This window comes from Melanaphis sacchari, unplaced genomic scaffold, assembly GCF_002803265.2.
Source record: "Melanaphis sacchari strain LSU unplaced genomic scaffold, SCAv2.0 Contig141_pilon_pilon, whole genome shotgun sequence".
NCBI lineage: Eukaryota > Metazoa > Arthropoda > Insecta > Hemiptera > Aphididae > Melanaphis > Melanaphis sacchari.
In genome coordinates, this window is record NW_020270600.1 from 1609072 (window position 1) to 1632027 (window position 22956).

The window sequence follows — 22956 nt, forward strand, 5'->3', positions numbered from 1 at the left end:
ATATTTATGTTATTATATTATATTGTGCTAAGTTATTGAATTGCATTGGACAATGAACTTTATGTCATGTAAATGTTTTTTCTTTGATATTGTAGGTATAGGATAACCAGTATTTCTTAACACTTAATACAATATATTACAGCAATCGTTTGTAGACTATGGTCTATGACTTATACAAATATGAAATAATACATACCTAACAATAAAATATTAATACCCATAATATAAAATAATATATTTTAGTTATGTTAAGTTAACAAAACCAGAAAATTCTCACTGTTGTATAATCGGAAGTATACTTTTTGTGACTTATTTTTAAGAAGTTACTCTAAAAAGTGTGTTTTTTGAATTAAATTATAAATCATTGTATTAAAACAAATTTATCTTCTAGGGATATCTTATAATATATTTATATTACTATAAGTACTTTATTTTTTTATTATTTATATAGTTGTATTACTCTTTCAACATTTATGACCTAGAAACAAACCACATAATCAACATAAGTAAAAAAAAAGTTTAAGCTTTTAAAATAAATGTTTATAAATAGCTCAAATAGTACCTATCAGCATTTTACCACTTTGTCTATAAAATGTTAATTTAAATATTTTGTAAACATTTGCAGTCCTTAAAATGTATTTTGTTAAAACTGGTATGGTGTAAATACATTTTTTTATTTTCTGCTATTTTTTTTTTAGTTTTTTTCCGATTTAAATAAGTATAGAGTATTTTTTTTCTCCTGACCAATTATTAATATTAACTTGTTTCAATTTTTATTCTCTTTGATAATCTATAAAGGTTACTTTATTTTATTATTCCTTTTTATTTATTATAAAAAGGTTATAAATATAATATGATATAATTTGTGCCGATGATGTATTTTTATATCACAAAAAGGCTGTGATCATGTCTTTTGTTGTTTTTTTATTATTTTTGATACTCAATTTAGTTGTTACAATGTTAGTATATACAACAAGGTAAATAATGTTATTAATCAGAAAATTATGAAATAAACTGTAAAATAATAAACAAGTATGCTTTAAATTTCTAACATTTTGGACAATTTGGTAGCTTTTTAATTGGTTTCTGTCTTTAATTAAAATAGCCAATTTTAAAGTATTTAAAAAAAAAAAAAATAAATAAATAAATAAAAATAATTAACTAATAATTAAATAATTAACTTAGAAACCTGTAAAAAAATCTATTTTTACACATATTATAAATAATAAATGTAATGTTGACCATTTATAATTTATTGTACCATAAGTAAAATAAATAAAGAAATAACTTATTAAAAAAGCTTGATATAAAAATGTATAAATAACATGTAGTGTATAGTGGTTTTGAATATTTAAAATAGTATACAAAATTATTGAGTTTTATGAACTTTGTTTTATACCTAATTAGAGGTTATAGGTAGCAACTAAGTTAATAATCATATACTAATAATATACTATTATGTGATTAATCATATGTTTAATTTTGTATTTAGCTGAAAAACAAGAATTAGGTGATTTAAATTATTGAACTAATTTAAATATTTTCAAAGAATTCAGACTAAATTATTAAACCAGCATTACCTGTAGTACTAGAATTTGGCGTTTATACAACACCATATGTTTAACCTCGTCTTTGTTCAGATTTTATATTAATTATTTTTTTAAGTTTTTATTTCAATGTCGATAATTTTCATCATTATAAATTCGTCTTAGTTACGTGATTACTTGTTTCTATCAAGTTATTGAATTGGAAGAAATTAAATAGCGGAGTTATATAACGATGTAAAAATTGTGTTGATAGTATAACATTAGGTACCTATTTAATACTATCTCATTGAAGGGGGGCTTTCATCAGATTAATAATAAATTAGACATTAGTTCAATTTAATAATATGTGCTCAGTACTTATGAGTGTTAAATATTTCTATAAATAATTAAAATAAATACTTTCTGAATAACGGTCTAAGTTGTATTTAGAAAATGCGTAGAACCCGTATGTGTTATCTGTCTTACACACGTAACATAGTAAATCTATGTACCATAAATTAATTATAGTTAATTTATTTCTATCGTTAATATTACAGAAAATGTACTTATTATCTAATTTGCAGATACGAAAATAAATTGTACCCTAGAAAATCGTTTTCATATTTATATTTTGGGATGAGTTGTACGTACTTAAATAATTGATTTTTTCAAATTCATATAACTCGTTTGTTTAAAAATAAATTAAAGATATGATTCAATTTTATTATCTTATTAATAAGCTTAAGATACAGGTAATTTAAAATTTTATAATAATTTTAGTTATGAATGTATTAATTATAATCAGATTATAAATATTAATTTTTATTTAAAAAAAATTCTATATTTTTATTTATAGTTCTTCTACTTTTATGGATCTCAAAAGTTAATATAAATAATTAAAAATATATTCATTTATTCTTATGTATGGTTTAAGCTTAATCGGTGGTTTTTTAATATTTATAAATGAAACGAAATTAATATTTAAATAATACAATTACATAACTATTTTTATTTTTTATAATATTCATTATTAATTGATATTTTTTACTTATAATCAGTTATCTTAATTTAGAGATTTTCAGTAGATATAGTAAAAATAAAAAACTTAGTTACATTTATTACATAAATAAATTAACTTTTTGAGTTAAGATCATAACATATGTTCAGTGTTTTAAAATTATTTATTTATTTAAATATTATTTTTTAAATAAAATATATCTAAGTATAAATGTAATATTTATCTTTTTTTACACAACTTAAATTATTATTGTAGATTTGCCATTCATTTCCATATTATAAATATTGAACAAAGTGATTTTATTTTTAAACAAATTCATAGAATCATAATAAATATAATACATTTAAATTTATTTGTTGGCACAGTAAGTTATACAAGTTCTTTTAAATAATTGACCAAATTTCCTATAAATACTTTATCCATGACCTGAAAATTTGCAAATTTTATATTGTTTTGTCTCTTTTTTAGATCAACGAACTCGTGATCATCACTAATGTTAATTTTTCTCACGCAATTAATAACACACACACTTACTGGACTTTTGCCAAAATTGTGTACGTCGTTCTTTTAAAATGTACTTTGTTGCAACGGCTAATTTGAAAACAATCGTTGTTAGACTTCTTTCCGTTACACTTTCCTTTTATTCGATATAAAACATAATAGTTTAAAAAATAACTCCTTATTTGTCGATTTACTATTTTATGTTTATATATTTTCACAACGTCCCAACTACTGAACTACCAATACTTTATTATACTGTTGTAACTGTTGTACTATTAAGGTGTACGATTTTATCAAGGACATCTATGTTGTTAAACCTGATTTAAAAATGGTTAGTACGAATAACTTTTTAAATTAAGCGTATTATCATATGATTTTAATTAAATAAAATAGTTTGTTTAATATTTTTGATTTTAAATACTAATAAAATAATAAATTTAAACATGATATATTTTTTATTATAACATTAATTTGGTTATAATTTATTACATTAGTTTTACTCGTGTTCTTAAAATCTTTTATATCGAGGATAAATTTACTAATATGAGAACTGAGTCATTTTGCAGTCTCTTTTATTTTTAAAGAAACAAATTCGTAATTTATTTATTGGTTGTTGCTTGAGTATATAAAATATTTATACTAGTATCAGAAATATAACGTATTATAATAATTGATAAAATTATTGAACCAAATGATGAAATAATAATACTAATAACTCTCAAAATATGTCTCATATATTCTAAGCAATTCTAGCTGCATAAGGAGTGAAACACAACCGGTTGAGTCATTGAAGGTTTATTCAACTTTCAAGGTGCATGAGCAAATCATTCTAAATTTCCTTATATGTTTTCTTTTTTTTTCTTTTTTTTTTTTTAAATTAATTGTACTCATATTTTTCTTTTTCTTTTTTTATATTTTTAAAATTAATTAATAATTTATTTTTTAAATGTTATATTTTGCTGAATTATTATTAAGCTGATGTTATGAAATTCTAGGCATTAGGTTAGTTGTTTAATATACTATTACTTCTAATAATAATAAAATAAGTACTATATATATATTTATTAAGTATATGTTACCAATAATATTAGTTGTATAGTGTATGTCGTTATGTATGTCTATGTACTTTGATTTAATAATAATATTTTGTGTGTATTATTTAACTCTATATATTATGTTTATTCTATGATAAATATTTATTTCATTTGGAAATGTAAATATTATTTTAAGCTATGTATTATATCGTTAATTTTTATCTGTTGCAGAGACATAAGAAAAAAATCATGTTGCGAATTAAAAAAGGATTTTCGGAGCAGTTGCTCCAGATGGCATTGCTGTTAAGTCTTATAGACTATGATCGTCTGTGGCCAACATTTGGGATATGGCCTTCGGCACCTCCGGCCGAAATAGAAGTAGGACCTTTGGATCAATGGGGTGATGACAGTTATTCAAATGGCTTTGGTCCTTTAACGCAAATCCACCCAAAAAGTGTTGATCGATATTTGGATCGACAATGGCTTTTAAACGATTTATTATCGTTGGGTAGATATGGCGATCGATATCCATCAAATATAGAGGCATATTTACTCAACGTGGACGGTGACGAGAACGGCAGAGATGATCAGCAGCAGCAAGACTCAGGTGGTCAAGTTGTGAAAACTGAACCTAAAGAAAATGATAATGAAGACGATGACGCGAATAGAGTATTTGACACAGATATTGTTGAAGATGTTTTTATGTTTGCGCCAGAGGTGAGTTTTTTTTTATTTGTTCAATATTTATTTGTTAAATGTGCAGTCGATGCACAGCTTGTAGGTATATCCAAATTAGGTGTGTGGATATACAGGTATAGTTACAACTCTTTATTTGTGACTATGTTATATTATTTTTATGAGGTTATGTTTTGCTTCTCTCTTTTTATTATTCAATATAAATATATTTAATATATTATATTGTTTACTATATTCGAAAGCATAATTAAAATGACTGATTATACAGTTATAATCTTTGTAATTATAATTATAATTACTATAATAATTTAAATTCTTTATATTTTGTTGTTGAATTATATTAACATATTTATTAAAATTCCATTGTTAGGATTTTTTCAGTATACTTAAAAACCATATTTTTAGATATTTTAATTTATTATACCTCGAAAGAGTGTATTTTACGGAAAAAAGTATTCTTTCTTTATTCATATGTAAACCATTTTTCCTTTTTATAGAAAATGTTAAGTTCATGATTTTTTCAAAAACGTTGACGCACATTTAAATAAAAACTCGAACAAAAAAAATATTTTTAATTATTATACTATTATAATTATTACAAACTTAAAATGCTATTATATTCGCATTAATATTAGTTATATACTATACCTAATAATTTTCAAATCAACATAGCATAATTTCCTTTAACCTATATTATCCTTAGTATATTTAAGTTTAATAATTTAGGAACTTCTCGTTTTAATTTTAAATTATATATAAACATTTACTAGAAAATAACCAGTATGATAAATTATAGCAAAAAATGACTAGCTCCTATTGAATGAAAATAATATGTTTGTATTCACTTGGGAGTTGTGACATTCCTTAAACGGTGTAAAAATCTAAGTATTTAAAAATACTGTATGTAATAGTATACTAAAAACTTCAAAAATTAGAATTTGAATTAATGTATTAAACAATTATGGTGAGTTCAGATAATTACTCTGTATATTTTAATTTACATTATTTTAAGTCAATAAGGTGGTATTTAAAAATGGCTAAAAATTTGTTTTTTTTTTTAAAATTTAAATATAATATATTTATATATACATTTTAATCGATATAGTCAATATTAAAACAAGATAGTAATACTTAAAAAACAGTCGAAAACACTATTATGATGAAAAAATATAAATTTATAAATTTATGAGCCAAATTATTTTCGAAATACAGAAATTAAAATTTTATGTCTTAGATTTTCATGATGTAATATGTTATTATTAAATTAAATTTATTTATCATCAATTTTATTATCTAACTTTTAGTACAAAAAAAAAAAAAAAAAAATGATAAATATATTAAAAAGTCGAATTAGGTTGATAAGACGTAAAGACATATATTTTATCATCCCACCACAAGAATAGTTATATATTATTTATTGTAAATTAAAATAAATTTATCATGACTATTTTAAAAATAAATAAATAAGTAATAATGTAGCTTTTACTACTCTATTTATAAAACATTTTTTTTTTTTTTGTAATTTTTACGTTTTATGAATAATTATCTTAAAATTTTATTGAATATAACAATTAATATAGGTAATTTAAGTAACCTTGTATTAAATTGGCAAGTATGTTTACTTAAAACTATAAATTCTATTAAAAGAAATCTAAAAATATGATCTTCATAATATTAATAAAATTTCTTTGTAATACATATTTAAAATCTTCGTAAAACAATTTTATTGGTCAAGATGATGTACAAATGATACATTGTAAATAAATCGTATAGGTAACTTATTTTACACATGTTTTTTTTTCTGTAATATTACAATAAATTAATTGTTTTATTTTATTTTCAACCAAGGATTTCTAAATATTTAAGATTGAAAAAAAAATTTAACAAGATTGCTTTTAGTTATTTACATATCTACCTATATATAATATATGTGTTCAATTTATTTATATTATTATATTCAAAAATTTTCAAAGTGTTCTAATTTTTAAAACAATTTAATAAGATATTTTTCTATATTGCTCTTTACTAATAAGTTTAAAAGAAAAGTTCTTATTAAGTCTATAATGTTCTCAGAACAGGCTAACTAAAATTAATAGAGAAACATGTAAGATAAACAAATATTTTATTTACTATAAAAGAGAATGGCACTTTGTAGAAATACGTTTTTACGAAGGAAGAGATTTTAGATACTACGAGGCACGAGCTTGGTGATCCTTTTCGTTTTGTGTATAACAAGCTACACAATACATTGCATACATGTGTGTTATTTGTGTTAGTTGTAATTATAGCAGAATACCAAAATTTTTATTTCAAAACCATATTTATTTATACTTATTATATTATATTTGTGTTTATTTCTACATGATAAATACAAGATACCTACAATTATCAGATTAAAAGTTATTAGTTTATTACATATAAAATTATTTGTGATAGTTATAATTTACATAATATATGATTTAAATGAATTAAAAGACAAACAAATGATTTACAAAAATACGATTTACTAACGCACTAATAATATTTAACAAATGTAAATGATGATCTAAAAATTTTTGAATAAAAATGTATTTACATTAGTTAAATCTACGTAATTTGGAATTATTTCGATTGATGCAAGTTGTGAATAAAACGATGTAGATATATATCTTGCGTGCGATGAAAATGTTATTTGTCAGACCGTTGTATAGTTGCCGCTGCTTCTGTTTGATGCCCTTAGGTAAAACCATACGTAATAAAAATAAAATATTTTCTCAATTTAGTGGAGTATTGTAACGTACATTTTTGAAAAATGTATTAAGTTTAAAAACTGTTTTATGAATCACAAAAAAATAAAAGTTTTATATAAATTTTTTTATGTGTAAAACGAATCTTGTGCTCAAAAAGCAATGTTTTGGTACTAATTAATTGCATTTATTTAGTTTTATGTAACTAGGTATTGTTCAATTTTTTGTTCACGTAATAAAATGTATGATGTTTTGAAATATGTTCCTATAATAAGCAATTTGGATTATTTTAAAATGTCAAATAATGAAAAATAATTATGGTTTTACAGTACCTCAACTTTAAGTTTAATTTTAATAAACTGAAAGTTAACATTTTCAATAAAGTGTAGAAGGAGAGAGATCTCGTGCTTAGTGAATCATATCTTATAAATATTCATTACTAGTCATTTCATATTATTGAATCAATTTTTATAATAAATTATAATTCAGAAACTATTTTCATTTAATTTATAAATTATTATACTTTTCTTTAATCCAATATTAAGTAGATAAGGGATTTATTTCAATTGATTTATTCCTCTCTGTATCAGTATAATATCTTAAAGTTCTAAAACCTGATATTTCATATTTTTATTTTTTGGGTATTATATTTTTTTACTATTAATTAAGTAAAGGTTTCGGAATTATAGCAGCGTAAATTAAAATAAAACTAATGCATTAGTTGCACATAAATACTAGATTACTTTTATTAAAACATATATATGCGTAAGAAATAAGGTATAATATATTATGAATTATGATTTTCAATAACATATTACTATATTAGATGAAAAAAGAATAATTTGTAATGAAATCGGAATTATCTCAGTAGCTATTCTTTGTTGTACTTTTTACGTCTTAATTAACAATAAGACAATAACAATTATTATTTATTATTTAAAAATAAAAATAGTATCTTAAGAAACTAATATCATAGATGATGTCATCTTTTAAAATTTATTGTCAATAATCTTCTAAATATTTTTTTCATTAAATTTGAATAAAAGTAATATGTAACGCTATCTTTACCATAGTATTACAACTAATATTTACGTAGTATTTATATACTCTACTAGATAGCGCTACCAATTATATTTTCTAATAAAATCCTCATAATATGCGCACGTGTTGTATTTCCTTAACAAACGCATTTAACTAAATTATTATTAATAGTAGAGTGAACTTACATACCAGGGGTGGCCAAACTGCGGCTCCCGTCATAGACTAATATAGCTCGCATCTCATCATAAGATACTAACATTATTAAAAAAATAAATATTTTCAATATGAATTTATGAATTTATATATTTGAAGAAGTATAATATTTTATTGAATTTCAATTTATAGAAAAATTTTACAAAAAAAAAAAAAAAAAATTGTGTTTTTGATATAATATTTAATTATGTATTTATTTTTATTTTTAATTATTAATTAATATCATATATTATTTCGCATTTTATACATTTTTTTACAATTTACATCTAATTATCTCTTTTTTTACGATAATCATAAACGTACATTAATATGAATTTTTTTTTAATTTTGGCTCTTCCATATTCATTAATGTGTTGGGCGGCTCACAAGTCTATTCTTGTTGGACACTCCTGTTATATACCATAAACTGTTTTCAAATTTTTAAAAATATTGGTTATAGGGTATCAAAGTATAATTTTTTGTATTTTAATTTTAAATTAAGTACCTAGTAATCTTTCAACTTCTTGAAAAGCAGCTTATAATATATATATAATAAATAACATTCAAGATTTTTTAGACGAATAATGTTTATTGTATAAAATATGCACTCATGTTTGAAAATTAGCCATATACGCATTTATATAATTGAAAATTTGAAAAACTCGCAAAATAAAAATTAGAATATGTAAATTTTATGCTCTGTAAAATATTTGTATATCACTTCTTAAAACTATATGTTATAAACTATAAATTAAAATATCATGAGATTTAGAAATTAATAAATTTGAATGAAATAATTTAATGTTTTAAGTATAATATACTGTACGTGGTGATTATACTTCACTTTAAACTAAATTGTAATATTTCATATGAATAATATAAAAGAAAAGCTATATATTTATACTATAATGACTTTATTACGTGTTAAAAATATTTTTTTTATTTTACTCATAAAAGTTTTTTTTCCAACTATATATATACCAATCTTCCATGTGAAAATTTGAAAACACATTTTATGGGTTGTTTTTTACAAGACATAATTAAGTACACCTTAATTAAAAGGGATAGTTAGTAGTATAATTAAATTGCACAATTTTAATGTATGAAATGAGCAAAATTTAAAAAATAAAGTTTTTGAGTACAAAACCTTTGATAAAAAGTTTAAAAAATTTTGAAAATAATAATAACTTAACCAGTAAAGTACACAATAGTGCAGTTAAAATTGTTTAATTAAACTAATTTTTCACTCTAGTTTATTAATATAGGTTAATGTTATGTTACAGTATAATAGTTGTTCCTTTTAATCCAATAACTCATTATTAATTAATTTATTATTTAATTTTACAATAAAATTGTAACTATTAAAAATAAGTACTTATATTATTATTTCTTCTTATTTTTAAATCTAGATTCATAAATTTGTATAATTTAGATTATATTTTATAATTATAAATTGTTAGTGACCGTATTGAGTGTATTTAAAATTAACAACGATTAAAACTATTTAATTATAAATGTACAAAATTTAATAATAACAATATTTTGATGATTTTTATTATAATGATTTAGATACTTATAGGTACCTATACTTAGTAATACGTAGATAGTGATCTTCTTATAGTGATTTGATATTCGGCAGTACCTATATCTACTTAATATTACAATGGTAATTGTTGTGTATTTTTTTATTTTTATTAAAGATCTTTTAAAATTTGAGATATGTTATATCCAATACCTTTATTCAATAACATTAAATAATACATAGTATTTACAAGATATTTTTAATTCGATACCAACGTCTGTATAATATACAAGTGTTGGATTGTTGTCATTAATTCAGCCACATAAAATAAACATGGGTCAGTTAGATAGTAATACGTAGCGGGGGTTAGTTTTGTGACATGTCTTTGTGTGTATATATGAATTTGATTTATTGACTTTAGTCGAGGGAAGAATTCTTGTCGATTATAAAAGACCAATCATTAGCGGCTTTTCCCTTAAAAAAAAAAAATCGACAAATTACCCACAACATACATGGTGAGTTTGTGAGAACCATTATTATATTATATGTTCTTTCGTGTCCACTTGTCCCTAAACCTAAATGAACAACATATACCGACATAATAAAAGATAAATAATATCGTCAGGGGTTTATTGTCGGAAGAGTTAAGGATCGGTTTACAATTGTGCACTATATAATATACCTACATGAATATCTCAGCAGGTTTTGCAAAATACTATTAATAATGTGAATTCGGAATTATTGCTTTAAGTCTGGATACGTTTTCTCGTTTTTGATCTGAATTTTACACAAAGGGTTGACCATTAATATTTATTTTCATTTTTTTTGTATAGATTTTTTCTCACGACTGTTAATTGTGTGTGTTGTTAGAGTCGTTATGATGTGAGAAACGGGTGAAAATGCCGACAAATCTTTATGGAACTCAAACATTTTAAATGTGGGTCTATGAATTAATATATAAATACTAATATTCTTCTCATTTGGATGTTATTCTCCAAAAATGCTGACTCCAAATTTTCTCTTTTAGTTGAATGTTTATTTAAATTTTTGTAATTTTAAGTAGGTTTACTTATACTTAAAAATCATATTTCTATGTAGGTACTCAGATTTTTTATTTCATTGAAAGAATATTTTAAATTTCAAAAATCAATATTTATTCTATACTTAGTATAAAATTTGATTATTAAGAATAGTGATGTTAATTTAAGATAGGGTTCCATAATACAGGATAATCGTATTAAAATTGTAAAGGATGCATTTTATTTCAGATTGTTGTTAAAGCATTAAAATTGAATATAATTATCTTATAAATAATAACTATTGTTGATATTAATAGCAAAATGAGTTGCTAATACTGTAATACTTTTTTACTAAAAGCTAATAAAAATAAAAAAAAATAAAAAATGTGATGTCCGCTAATAACAAATATTTTTAAGAAAATATTTGTATTATTATAAATATGTATTATTTCGTGTTATCACAGTATATAAATTCGAAAATCTGAAATGGGTGTATATATTGATATTTGTAAATATCATTGGTGAATATGTGAAAATATTTTGAAGGAAATTTATGATGATAGTTATTGCAAAATCGACTAAAAATTAGATATCATTCAGGCTTATGATTGCTTAGATATATGTGATTAAGATTGTTAAATACTAAAATGGGAATCTGAGAGGGAAGGTTTTGAACACAAAGAGATTTTAAAGCAAATGTTTCACTGTAAAAATACAGCTTCAGTAATGAAGGGGTTCTATATGTCACAATAGTTTATCACGTGTCTTGCAATAAGTAATATTTTTAAATTATTGTTATAATAAAGTAAAATAAATAAATTTAATAAATTGTTATTTTTGTATAATTTATCAAAATTATTCACTAATTTTTTATATATGTTAACAATCGCTAGTTTATGTTTAAAATATTAAAATCATAAATATTTCCTACATTTTATACGCAAATTTGCGGCTCAGTGAATGTTTACATTCACTGGTGATTATAAACAATATACTATCTTCGATCATTTAGAATAATATGTATAATAATTACCTAATGATTTTGTATAATTAGTCTGTATGTAAAGTACTTTTGGTTTGGCATTTTGCTTATTTTTAAAACTAAATGGCCTTGGCGCATATAATACATATTTTGTAATGTGTTTAGGTAATAGCGGTATACGTTTAAAAATATATTGTTTTTATTATTTATAAATTATAAACTTATACGCGTGTACTGCTATATATATAATATAAAATTTAATATTTAAAATTATTTTGTTATGCTGACAATTGACAAATAATTTATCTAAAAATAATATTGGTATAATATATTTTGTTCATCATGATAGATTATCAAGTGATAAAATTATGTTATAAAAATATTTTAATCCTATATTATTATTGTATGTACTTCTATATAACTATACAAGATTGATTAAAATAATATTAGTATACTATTTATATGGTTGTAGACAATAGTTAAAAATGTATCTTAACAAATGCGAAACGTATGTATATACTTCTTATAATGGATATGTTAAATTTGAATTCAATGATAAACATAATAGGTATATAAAAAGAACGCTTATGATTAAAGATGCATCACATAAATTATATATTATTTATTATTGTTATTATTAAATTTTAAGTCAATACTATTGCGTACCTTAGAATGGCTGATTAAAAATTATTTTAAATTTTGTATAAATATTTTTTATTTATGATGTAAAATATATATTAGAAAAAAGTTTGAAATTTTTACATTTTTTTGAGTTACTGTGAGTTACTAAATATGATAAAAATTGGTAGAGGAAAATTTTAGTTTTTATATAAATATTAAATTTCGTTAAATTTTAACTTCAAGTATCTACCCAAATGTCCCAAATATTTAGAAATTGTATCTGCAGTTTGATATCTTTTAGTTGTTAAAAGAATATCTCTTGAGTAATATTATATTTATTTTCAAGTCTTAGGTATTGGAACAGAAAAATTTTAAATATTCATTTTAAAAATAATTTCTAAATTTTCATAGTTTTGTCAAAATTTTAATTTTAAACTCTTATAAAAAGTATAATTGTTACCATGTAACTATTTATTTTTGAAATTTTTTATCTATATTATAGGTTTAAATACAAGTTATGTAGAACTTGTGCTAAATTTACAAGCTTCTTAACCGAAAATAACTGAAAAATGTAGACATTTTTAAGTATATTATATACTTACCTATATATTAGATCAAAGCATTTTAAAGTACTTTGAAGATGATATTATTATTATGTGTAAAAAATGCTGATATACTTACATATTTTTATATGTTTCAATTTTCGACGATTTTTGCTTATTAAATTTCCAAAAAAAAACTTATATCGATTTTGTCAAAAATTTATGTTGTTTAAATATTGTTGTTTTCCTCTGTATTTTTATTAGATTTTCTGGATTATTAAGAAAAGTATACCTATTGATTTTCTTTTTAATTTTGATTCTTCGAAATACCTACTAGATAAAATTTGCTAAGTATTACTATATTCACGATGTCGGAGATTAAAGCAAATTTCTGATCCAAAACGTGATGATGCAAAAAAAAACTACAGTTTTTTCAATACATTCTTATTTGTCCCATTTATAATCTAAAAATAAGATAGAAAATGATACAATATTCTTAGTATATCATTCGGGATACGAATGTTTTCAATTCAGTTTATTATTATCAAGTGATTGCGATTTATTAAAAAAAATATATTTGTTTTTCAATGCTTTCTGTAGATTTTTGTTTATGATGGGTTATTATGTATATGAATCTGTATATTTATAGTATACATATAACATTTATATTAACAAAATATAAATCATTAAATGTCATTCTGAAGTCGTACATTTCACGCACTAAATACTTTGTTTCGCATCGTTAATTTATTATTTTTTCAATTATATTTTGTTGGTTTCACTACTAAGGGTTTAAAAGGTCATTAAATGGTTTTAGATTTGTATGGATTTCAAGATTAACCATTTGTATTAAATCAGAAAAAATAAGTGCTTTAAAACAAGAACATTTTTATCGATTTGGTAATTTTATAAATTATAATTTATGAATTTAAAATAGATCATTAAAAATATAGTAATAGGTAATTATATGTCGTAAAATTAGAAAAATAAACTGGACAATAAAAGACAAAATAATATACCTAGTTGAGTAAAATATTTTTAAAATTTATATTATTTTTTCGATGTTGCCTTGTTATTGTAATGTCTGAAAATAATTAATGCCTATATAGGTGTCTTATAATGGGAATTATTTTTTTACAGTAATAAAATAAATTAATAAAGTACTTATACCTTCTTGTGTATTATTGAGTTGAAAGGCGTATGAGATTTTAATTTTAATTTTTTTTAAAAACAATGTCTACCGTAGATATTGTAGCTAACAAATTCTCTATACTAAAGTTATATTATGCATTAAACATTTAAATGTATTTCTGTAATTGTATTCTTCTTTATATATATAAATGTTATGGTTAAATTAAATGTTTATATAATTTGTTCTGATTAGTATCCGTAGTGTTTTGTAAAGGGATTTCAGTGTGTTAGTGATATTGATATATAATATGTTTTACGAGTATGTTCTACATCGGTCTGGTTTGATTTGCCTCATGTTACGAAAAAACATATGATATTAACAATGCATTAGACGTAAACAAAAATAATAATTACATTGAAAATATGTTGCGTTTACTGCAGTTCATGTATATGTATTTTAATTGACAAAATGTATAAAACATAATCTTGATAAAATAAATTATAATAATATTGAAAAAATAGCCATATTAGGTATATTATTGATGTTATATTTATACGCAAAGAATCATATTAATATTATGTAGATAATGTTGATATAGCATAATAATAGTTATAGTTGATAATTAAAACGTGGGTATAACAATATTAACGAAAACTTGTTAAATTTTTAGTCGAGAACTTGATATGTGCAGTCATACGCGTAGCTAGGTTTTGATAAATTTTGTAGACATTTTCAACGTGTGCAATTTAAGTTATAATTATTATTCGTAGTTTTAAAGGGGACAATAACAACGAGATACTCAAATACTCGGTATAACATGTCAAATAGATACATTTATTTAATACGCAGCTAGTAATAATAATGATTATAATAATTTATAATTATAAAAAAAACGAAAAAAGTTATGTTTACTAGCGCTCATTATAATATAAATGAATAATAATTAAAAGTAAAAAAAAAAATTAAAGTTTAGCAATATAATATTATGATTTGCGTTTGTGATTGGTCCTGTGTATCATATTATGATGTTGAGATTAATGCGGTTTTTTCTCTGAGTTGAGAGTGCGCTCCGGTGTTTAACAACAGTAATTATTGTTGTTAAAAATATTATCGAGGCCATCGTCGGCATCGACGTAGCATACAACAATGGAGTCGGCGGGGCCCTACACACACACATACATAATATCTATCTATATATTATATATATATATGCTACACCTCCTATATTATACATAGTATATATATTATATATATACTTAATGTGTATTCTCGGTATATTTTTTATTTCATTATATCCGATAATCAAATTATTATTAATATATTATACACTACAGTATACTACAATATAATATATAATATACGTCTCTTTCGTGCGCGCGCTTGTATAGTGTATACATAGGTATGCATATACATATGCATTAAAAATATTATAATGAACGTTTAGGCCGCCGCCTCCTTATATACACCGTCACCACTGTTCGACCGACGGCCGCGTCATTTATTAGACGAATATAGAATAATATTTAACAGCGATGAGAAGAGACGCGCGTGATACTATACCTTCAACATATAATCGTAAACATAATATCGTATTATTTATACACAGTGTGATTCACCAAGTATTTCCCCTCTTTTTTCTTCGATAATGCAGGTGTTTAAAATCTGATTTTCGGAATTGAAACTTTAAACAAGTAGTATTTAAGTTATTTAACTTTGTATACTAATGATGATGATATAAGTCCACGATAATGGGTTTTGGAGATAAGGGTTTTAGTGATTTAAATATTTTAGTAATTAATATTAATCCATATCAATATTTTTTATTTGTAAACAAATCAAGAATTTGAAAATATATAGTCTTTAAGTATATTTTAAAATTCAAGAAATTAGAGTTTGATTAAATTTATTATTAAAGACAAAGTAGGGGTGGGCATGCTCGATAAATCACTTGGTTTATTATTTATGAATGTGGTCTGCGTGAGTGGAATAACAATATATAATGTATAATTTCACGGTATGTGTACATATATTTTATATTATAAAACTATGTAAGTCTTAGGCTTCATTAAGAAAATACCATTTCCGCGCGTGTATTGTCTTCGTCTTAAAAACGAATAGGTACAACATAACACAATTCCGTTCAGCAGATCCAATTTTGTGAAGTAACTTTAAATAATAGATTAAAATGATTTATAAAACTTAAAGATATGTACATTTTATGTTTTTACTGCACTGGTATTTACGATGTTTTAATTTTTAAGCTAGAGTATGTGAAACTTTACAAATAAAACTTCTCATAATTCATTTAAAAATTAAAGTATTGTAAATAATCCAAGTGAAAACACAGATAATGTTTTTACCTTTAATTTTTTTTCATCCATTCCATTTAGATATTATAGTGACATGATCGTATGGTTTCAACCGTATTTAGTTCACGATAAACTATACGGGTCCTAAACCGTTTTCTTTCATACCATGCGCCTTTATTCTTTAAAATCCCCTACCTAGCTCATACAACTATATACTCTACTATTCACTTTATCCTTATGTCTCGTCGCGTTGATGCAAAATGCAGATACATATAGGTACTTCTTTTTTCTTCTCTTACTTCTTAGCAATACACTTGACGCTCCTAGCAAATCAATTGCATTCCTTATTCTTGCAACTATTACCCTAGATAAGAAACCACTCACTTTATTGAATATAACGTATTTCATTATACCCCTCTTTGTATGACATAATACACACACACATATAGAAAGCACCCTATAACTATTTATAGCTAATTTATTTTAGTTTTTTGACCACCTTAATGTTATATTTTATACTGGAACATAATTTAATGTTAATTCTGTTTTTTGTTTTTACATACTGTCATCTATAGCTAATAATGTATATTATAGATATAATGAATATTATATTTCATAAATTGTACATTTCGTCAAATGCTATATGGCGTTAAATAAATAAATAAAATATGATATAAAGTGGATTCTGCTTAATGTGGACACGTTGGGTCCAGCCTTTTTTGCTTACATTAAGCGGTTGCTCTTAAAAACCAAAATTAATTTAAAAAAAAAAATAAAAAATTATGATATCAAAAAAAGTTTTTATTTTGCACACGTGAATCAAAAAAAATGTAAAAAAAATGTAAAATTACTTTATAAATAAAACTAAATATAATATACTAAATAAAATTATTTTTTGGATGCAGAAAGTATGAAAAAATTGTAATTGCTCGTTGTTTAAGCTGTTTAGTCTAGATTTGACTTACAAAAGTAGCACACGCTTCAAGCTTATCTGCAGATAGACTACCCTCGTTACCTTCTTGTACATATATTATCTAACGCTATGATAAAATAAAAATTGCCACATAAACCGTACCAAGTACTCATATTATGTGATTCGTTTTAACCTTGTTGGTATACATTGGAATTGGAACCAGATCATTTTGCCCATATTAATAACCGGTGCTCACATTAGGCGGAATCTACTGTAGTATATTATTCATAAACGTGATACTCACGGGGTATGCAGAGAATGTGCTTTTATTTCCTCTTGAATTGGGGGCTGATACATTAAAGGACATAATTCAAAGTTCAAAAGAACATATAAAAATAATAATAAATATTTTGCAGGTATATACGTATATATCATCCGATGTTTACAATTCTATAGTTGTGCAATAATAATCAAGAAATTATATCTTTTTCAAAAAAAAAAAAAAATACGTTTTAATTTTTAAACTTTTTAAAAAAAAAGACAAAAAACCTATAATGTTTAAATACCTATTTTCTAATAAGAAGTAATATCTAACAATAAATAATAATGGTAATGATATTTAAATATTTTTAAAACTATCATTTATTCCGGTATATTTATATTTTCGGCACATTTTATTATAACTGCATCTTATATTAAACCCCGCAACCACCAGTGTGTGCACTCTTATATTATGGTACTATGATTACACAGTGATATAAAAATACAGTGGTTTTTTTTTTACATTATATCATTATATAATAAATACAAGATATAATCTTGCATTAAAGTTTGCATAATTCCGTGTGTATTGAACTGTATATATCATGTCTTATTAATTTTTGTATTATATCACAATTATGTACATCTCGTAAGATATAAATATTTAAAATACATAAAAATTGTAGAAGATAAAAATGATTAAGGAAAAACGCTCATTCTAAGCATTTTATTTTTAAATTTTACACCATTTTAGGATAGGTATCGTATTAAAAAAATCAATACAGCGTATGTATATATAATATGTAGTACGCGATAGTATTACACAGATGACACTATAGGTCGACGATTTTTTTCGTCATTTACTGCAGTTCGCGCGTAATACCGTAATACCGATAAGCACCTATACCGTTCAATTTATAGTTTATATGTATAGGTTTTATGTATACTGCGCGTTAACGCGTATATGAGTTGATGGCGTTTTGGTAGGTTTTTCGGTATACGATAGGTATATACCGCAATATTCCGGTATCCGATTTCAACATATATATATTATATATATATATATATTATATATATATATATATATATATATATATATATCGTCAACTTTAAAGCCTCGAGTTTACAGCTATATACCTAGGTATACGTCGTGCAGTCGTGTTTGAAAGTCGAACTCGGGGCGACTCTGCAGGATATTTGCTGGGATTACAACGGTCAATTAGAATGAGAAAAAGTCACACACGACGGATGACGGAGCTGTGAACTCGGCTTGACAAAGTCACATCACCATAAAATTAATAATATTATAATATGCTATCCCACCCGTATAATATATGATGTGTTATTATGTTGAGCGTATACTGACTGGGTATACCTATTATATGTATATATATGAACGTTTAATCTATAATAATCATAATTATTATTATTATTATTATCATTTAACATTAAACGCGTCGGTGGCGGGCGGCCGGGTGGGCGGGTGGCTGTCCACATGCTCAGCAGGTGCAGAGGTGTAGGTACCGCCGCCGTAATCATAATCATAATCATAATAATATGTATTATTATAATATTATCGGCGGACGGTTCGACGACGACGGTGACGCGCTTATACAGGTAACGGGCGATGGCGCGTTCTACGGCTATACGACGACGTGTGTTACAAACGATGCGCATGCACCTTAAGGATAATAACACGCGGAGACCTTGGCCGTTAATAATAATAATAATAATAATAATAATAACAACAATAATAATTATCGACAACCGGTTGTTCTGCGATCCCGTCACCTATACGGCCTCGCGGCGGAGGGGGAGCGCCGCGCGACCGCCCATCCGTCGACGCCCAACCGCACTCTGATTGGACGCCATCCCCGACCCCGCCGTCGACGTCGTCGAATGTCGACTGGACGTGTGATATATTACTAGAAATATACGCTAGGCATGTGTATATGATATATGCTCGTATGCGCGTACCGTACTATAGTGGGGGGTTTTTTTTTTCGTGTGGCGGTGCGGGGCTGGAGAAATAACGTGTAATCGCACCCGAAGTATTGCGAGTCGTCGCGTGACGAGGGTTGGGGATGAATGCGCGACGACGACGGTATTACAATAGTATTATTAATATATATATATATATATATTATTACGGTCAAGCACTCGTGTACACTGTATATATATATTAAATTATTATTACTATTATAGTCGTTCGCACTCCTAATAACTATACAATAACAATAATATAAGCATCGCATGTGCATGTTTATTATAATATAGTCGTCGTTCCGGGGAACGCGCGCGTGTGCACACCGTGGAATGATTTTTCCTTCTCTTTGACGGCGCATAATCGCCAAAATGGTATGGAAAACTGCCCCGGATCTCGTCAGCCAATTGATACGTATACCTATGTACATAGCGAGTGTCAAGTCCCCGTCTTATGTGTTAATCTATTACCCACATGCAGTACCGTAACTACCCTCCGTGGCGTCCTTGGTGAATTTTATTTTGGCGCTTATTTTTGTTTAAAAAACCAATTTTAATTGAGCTTAAATGAGCCCCTTACTTTAATGCGCCTTTGGCAAGCGCCCGTGTCGCCAACCTCTAGTTACGGCACTAGTTATTTAGGTATATCGAGTATACCCATGTATATTATTTATGTATCTATATATATTTAATCCAAATCATCATTCCAATTACGACGTGACTCATAAATAATGTAGGTAGGTACCGCCGATTGTGGTTGTCATACCGGAAACCCACAAACCCTCTCATCGCCTTTGACTCCGTATACGTGTATATTGTACGTGTTATGTACACGAATCGTCACCCCTTTGCTATACTCTGGACGCGCATCCGATGTGTATTTAAAACCAATTACTATATAGTGTTATATTATTATTGCAATACGATTATTAGTGTGTACACATGCTATGCACTTACAATACTTAATGTGTGAACGTACATATATATATATATTATACCCACAAAGGTAATAGGTGCCTACATAATATGTGTGTGTGATGGGTGCGTTTGTTAACGGATGTACCGTAATAATAGTGCTCAATAAGCTGATGCGTTGAACATTTATAAGTTTGAATACATATATATATATATATATATATATATATATCATCGTACAATCATGTATGCGTCAAAATTGACTTAAATATAGACTAAAAAAAAAAAATATTAATTTATATTTGACGACTGCGTACGGTATATTCTACGAGTACCTACTATTCTTAATATTATGTTGTTTGATAATAAATTATAAATAAAATATTTACAATTTATAAGTTATATGTTTCCGATTTTTCTATAAGTTGCATACGAGTAATTCTTTATTTTTTTGACACGCATATTTAGATTACGCAAATGAAAGCATCTCATTTATATTCAAATCTCAAATTTTTATTATTGTTAAAGTTGTCAAGATCTTTATTTTATTTGATAATATACGCCAATGCGTTTATTATTTACCATAATAAAAATAATGATTTGAAACATTTATATTACATTTTTATTCGTTCTTAATAAGTAGGTATACAATATAGGTTTAATATTCGAAAATATGGTTTAAATAAAAATACTTAAGTAATATACCTATATACTTTATATTAATTATAGAAAAATGCAAACAATTTTGACATATTTAAACAAATACATAAAAAATATATCTACTTTATTTTGTATAACATCTTATGATATAGTTTTCTATGTTACTTGTAGCATTAAGTCGTTAAATATACAATTTAGCATAAAAATATTTATATTTAGGTTTATTCCGGGAAAATGATTGTTTTAGATTATAGTAGCTGTACTAATAATCATCTTGAATGGTGTACCTATATTATTATTAATGTTATAATTACTCGTATATTATATTTTAATTTTATATTTAAAACTTAAAGTACCTAATAATGTATAGTTGTCATTTGCATGTTATAAAAATTCGATTTGTTGTCATTTCTAGAAAACTAACACAATAATACATATTATTATATTATATTGTATAGATTTAAAAAAAATTATTTCTATGGCAACTATAGGTATAAATAAGTTATTTTATTTACATTTTGATGTTTATTATATTTTTATTTATTGGTTTAGTAGTTGTTTATGCAATTTACTTCATTAAAATATATTTCTGGAATGAGTTATATCGACACGAGTAGTATTGTATATTTTGCTGCTAAGCTGTCATAAGTAACTATGTATGGATTTTAGTTATATAGTTATGAATTTGAATGTATTATTTTTATTAGTGTTCAAATTTTATGGGGTCAACGTCGTTTTAAACTTTTATTTCATTAGCGAAAAGTTCCACTGAATTTTTATTTATATTCTTGAATTTGTAAAAATATTAGTACCTATTAATTATATAGGTCAATTTAATAATGAGGCTTCGTAAAATTAATTATTATATTTATTTTGTTCATACAGATGTATGAATGTATTATATATGTATCTATATTTATGTAATAGGTATAGGTTTATATATATAGTCTTAAATACCTACTGCGTATTGATGCGTATGTATGCAGATATTTGTAGGAGAATGAAATACATAATAATTATATAATATTTAGTTCATACCACCGACAATAGACATACATATATATATATATATAATAAAAAATAAAAATAATAATCTATATTATGTTGTCTGGATTTATTTCATACAATTTGCTCACTTCGCGCGGTTTACATTTACTAAAAATGTGCACTTCATTATCGTCGTATTTATACCTATCCATCTTATGAAATTTAAGTGCCTTAGTTATTCAGTTAATTATATCTATATTATCATACTTATTATAATATATAGGTACAAATTTAAGCTTCGTAATATCATTCCCATATATATATATATATGTGTGTGTGTGTGTGTGTGTGTGTGTGTGTGTGTGTGTGTGTGTGT

The 22956-nt window shown here is 24.4% G+C and overlaps 1 protein-coding gene across 2 annotated transcripts in view; it reads left to right on the forward strand.

The window, feature by feature from the left end:
• LOC112591706 (segmentation protein cap'n'collar-like) overlaps window positions 1–22956 on the forward strand; it is a 93909-nt gene that overhangs the window by 4276 nt on the left and 66677 nt on the right. The window contains exons 1-2 of one of the 2 annotated variants that reach the window (XM_025335608.1): window positions 3263–3376; window positions 4311–4796. In XM_025335608.1, the coding sequence (XP_025191393.1) occupies window positions 3374–3376; window positions 4311–4796 (489 nt within the window). In that variant the 5' untranslated portion in view covers window positions 3263–3373. Of the gene's footprint in view, window positions 1–3262; window positions 3377–4310; window positions 4797–22956 lie in introns of those variants that run through there. The other variant, XM_025335610.1, reaches the window with a different exon arrangement.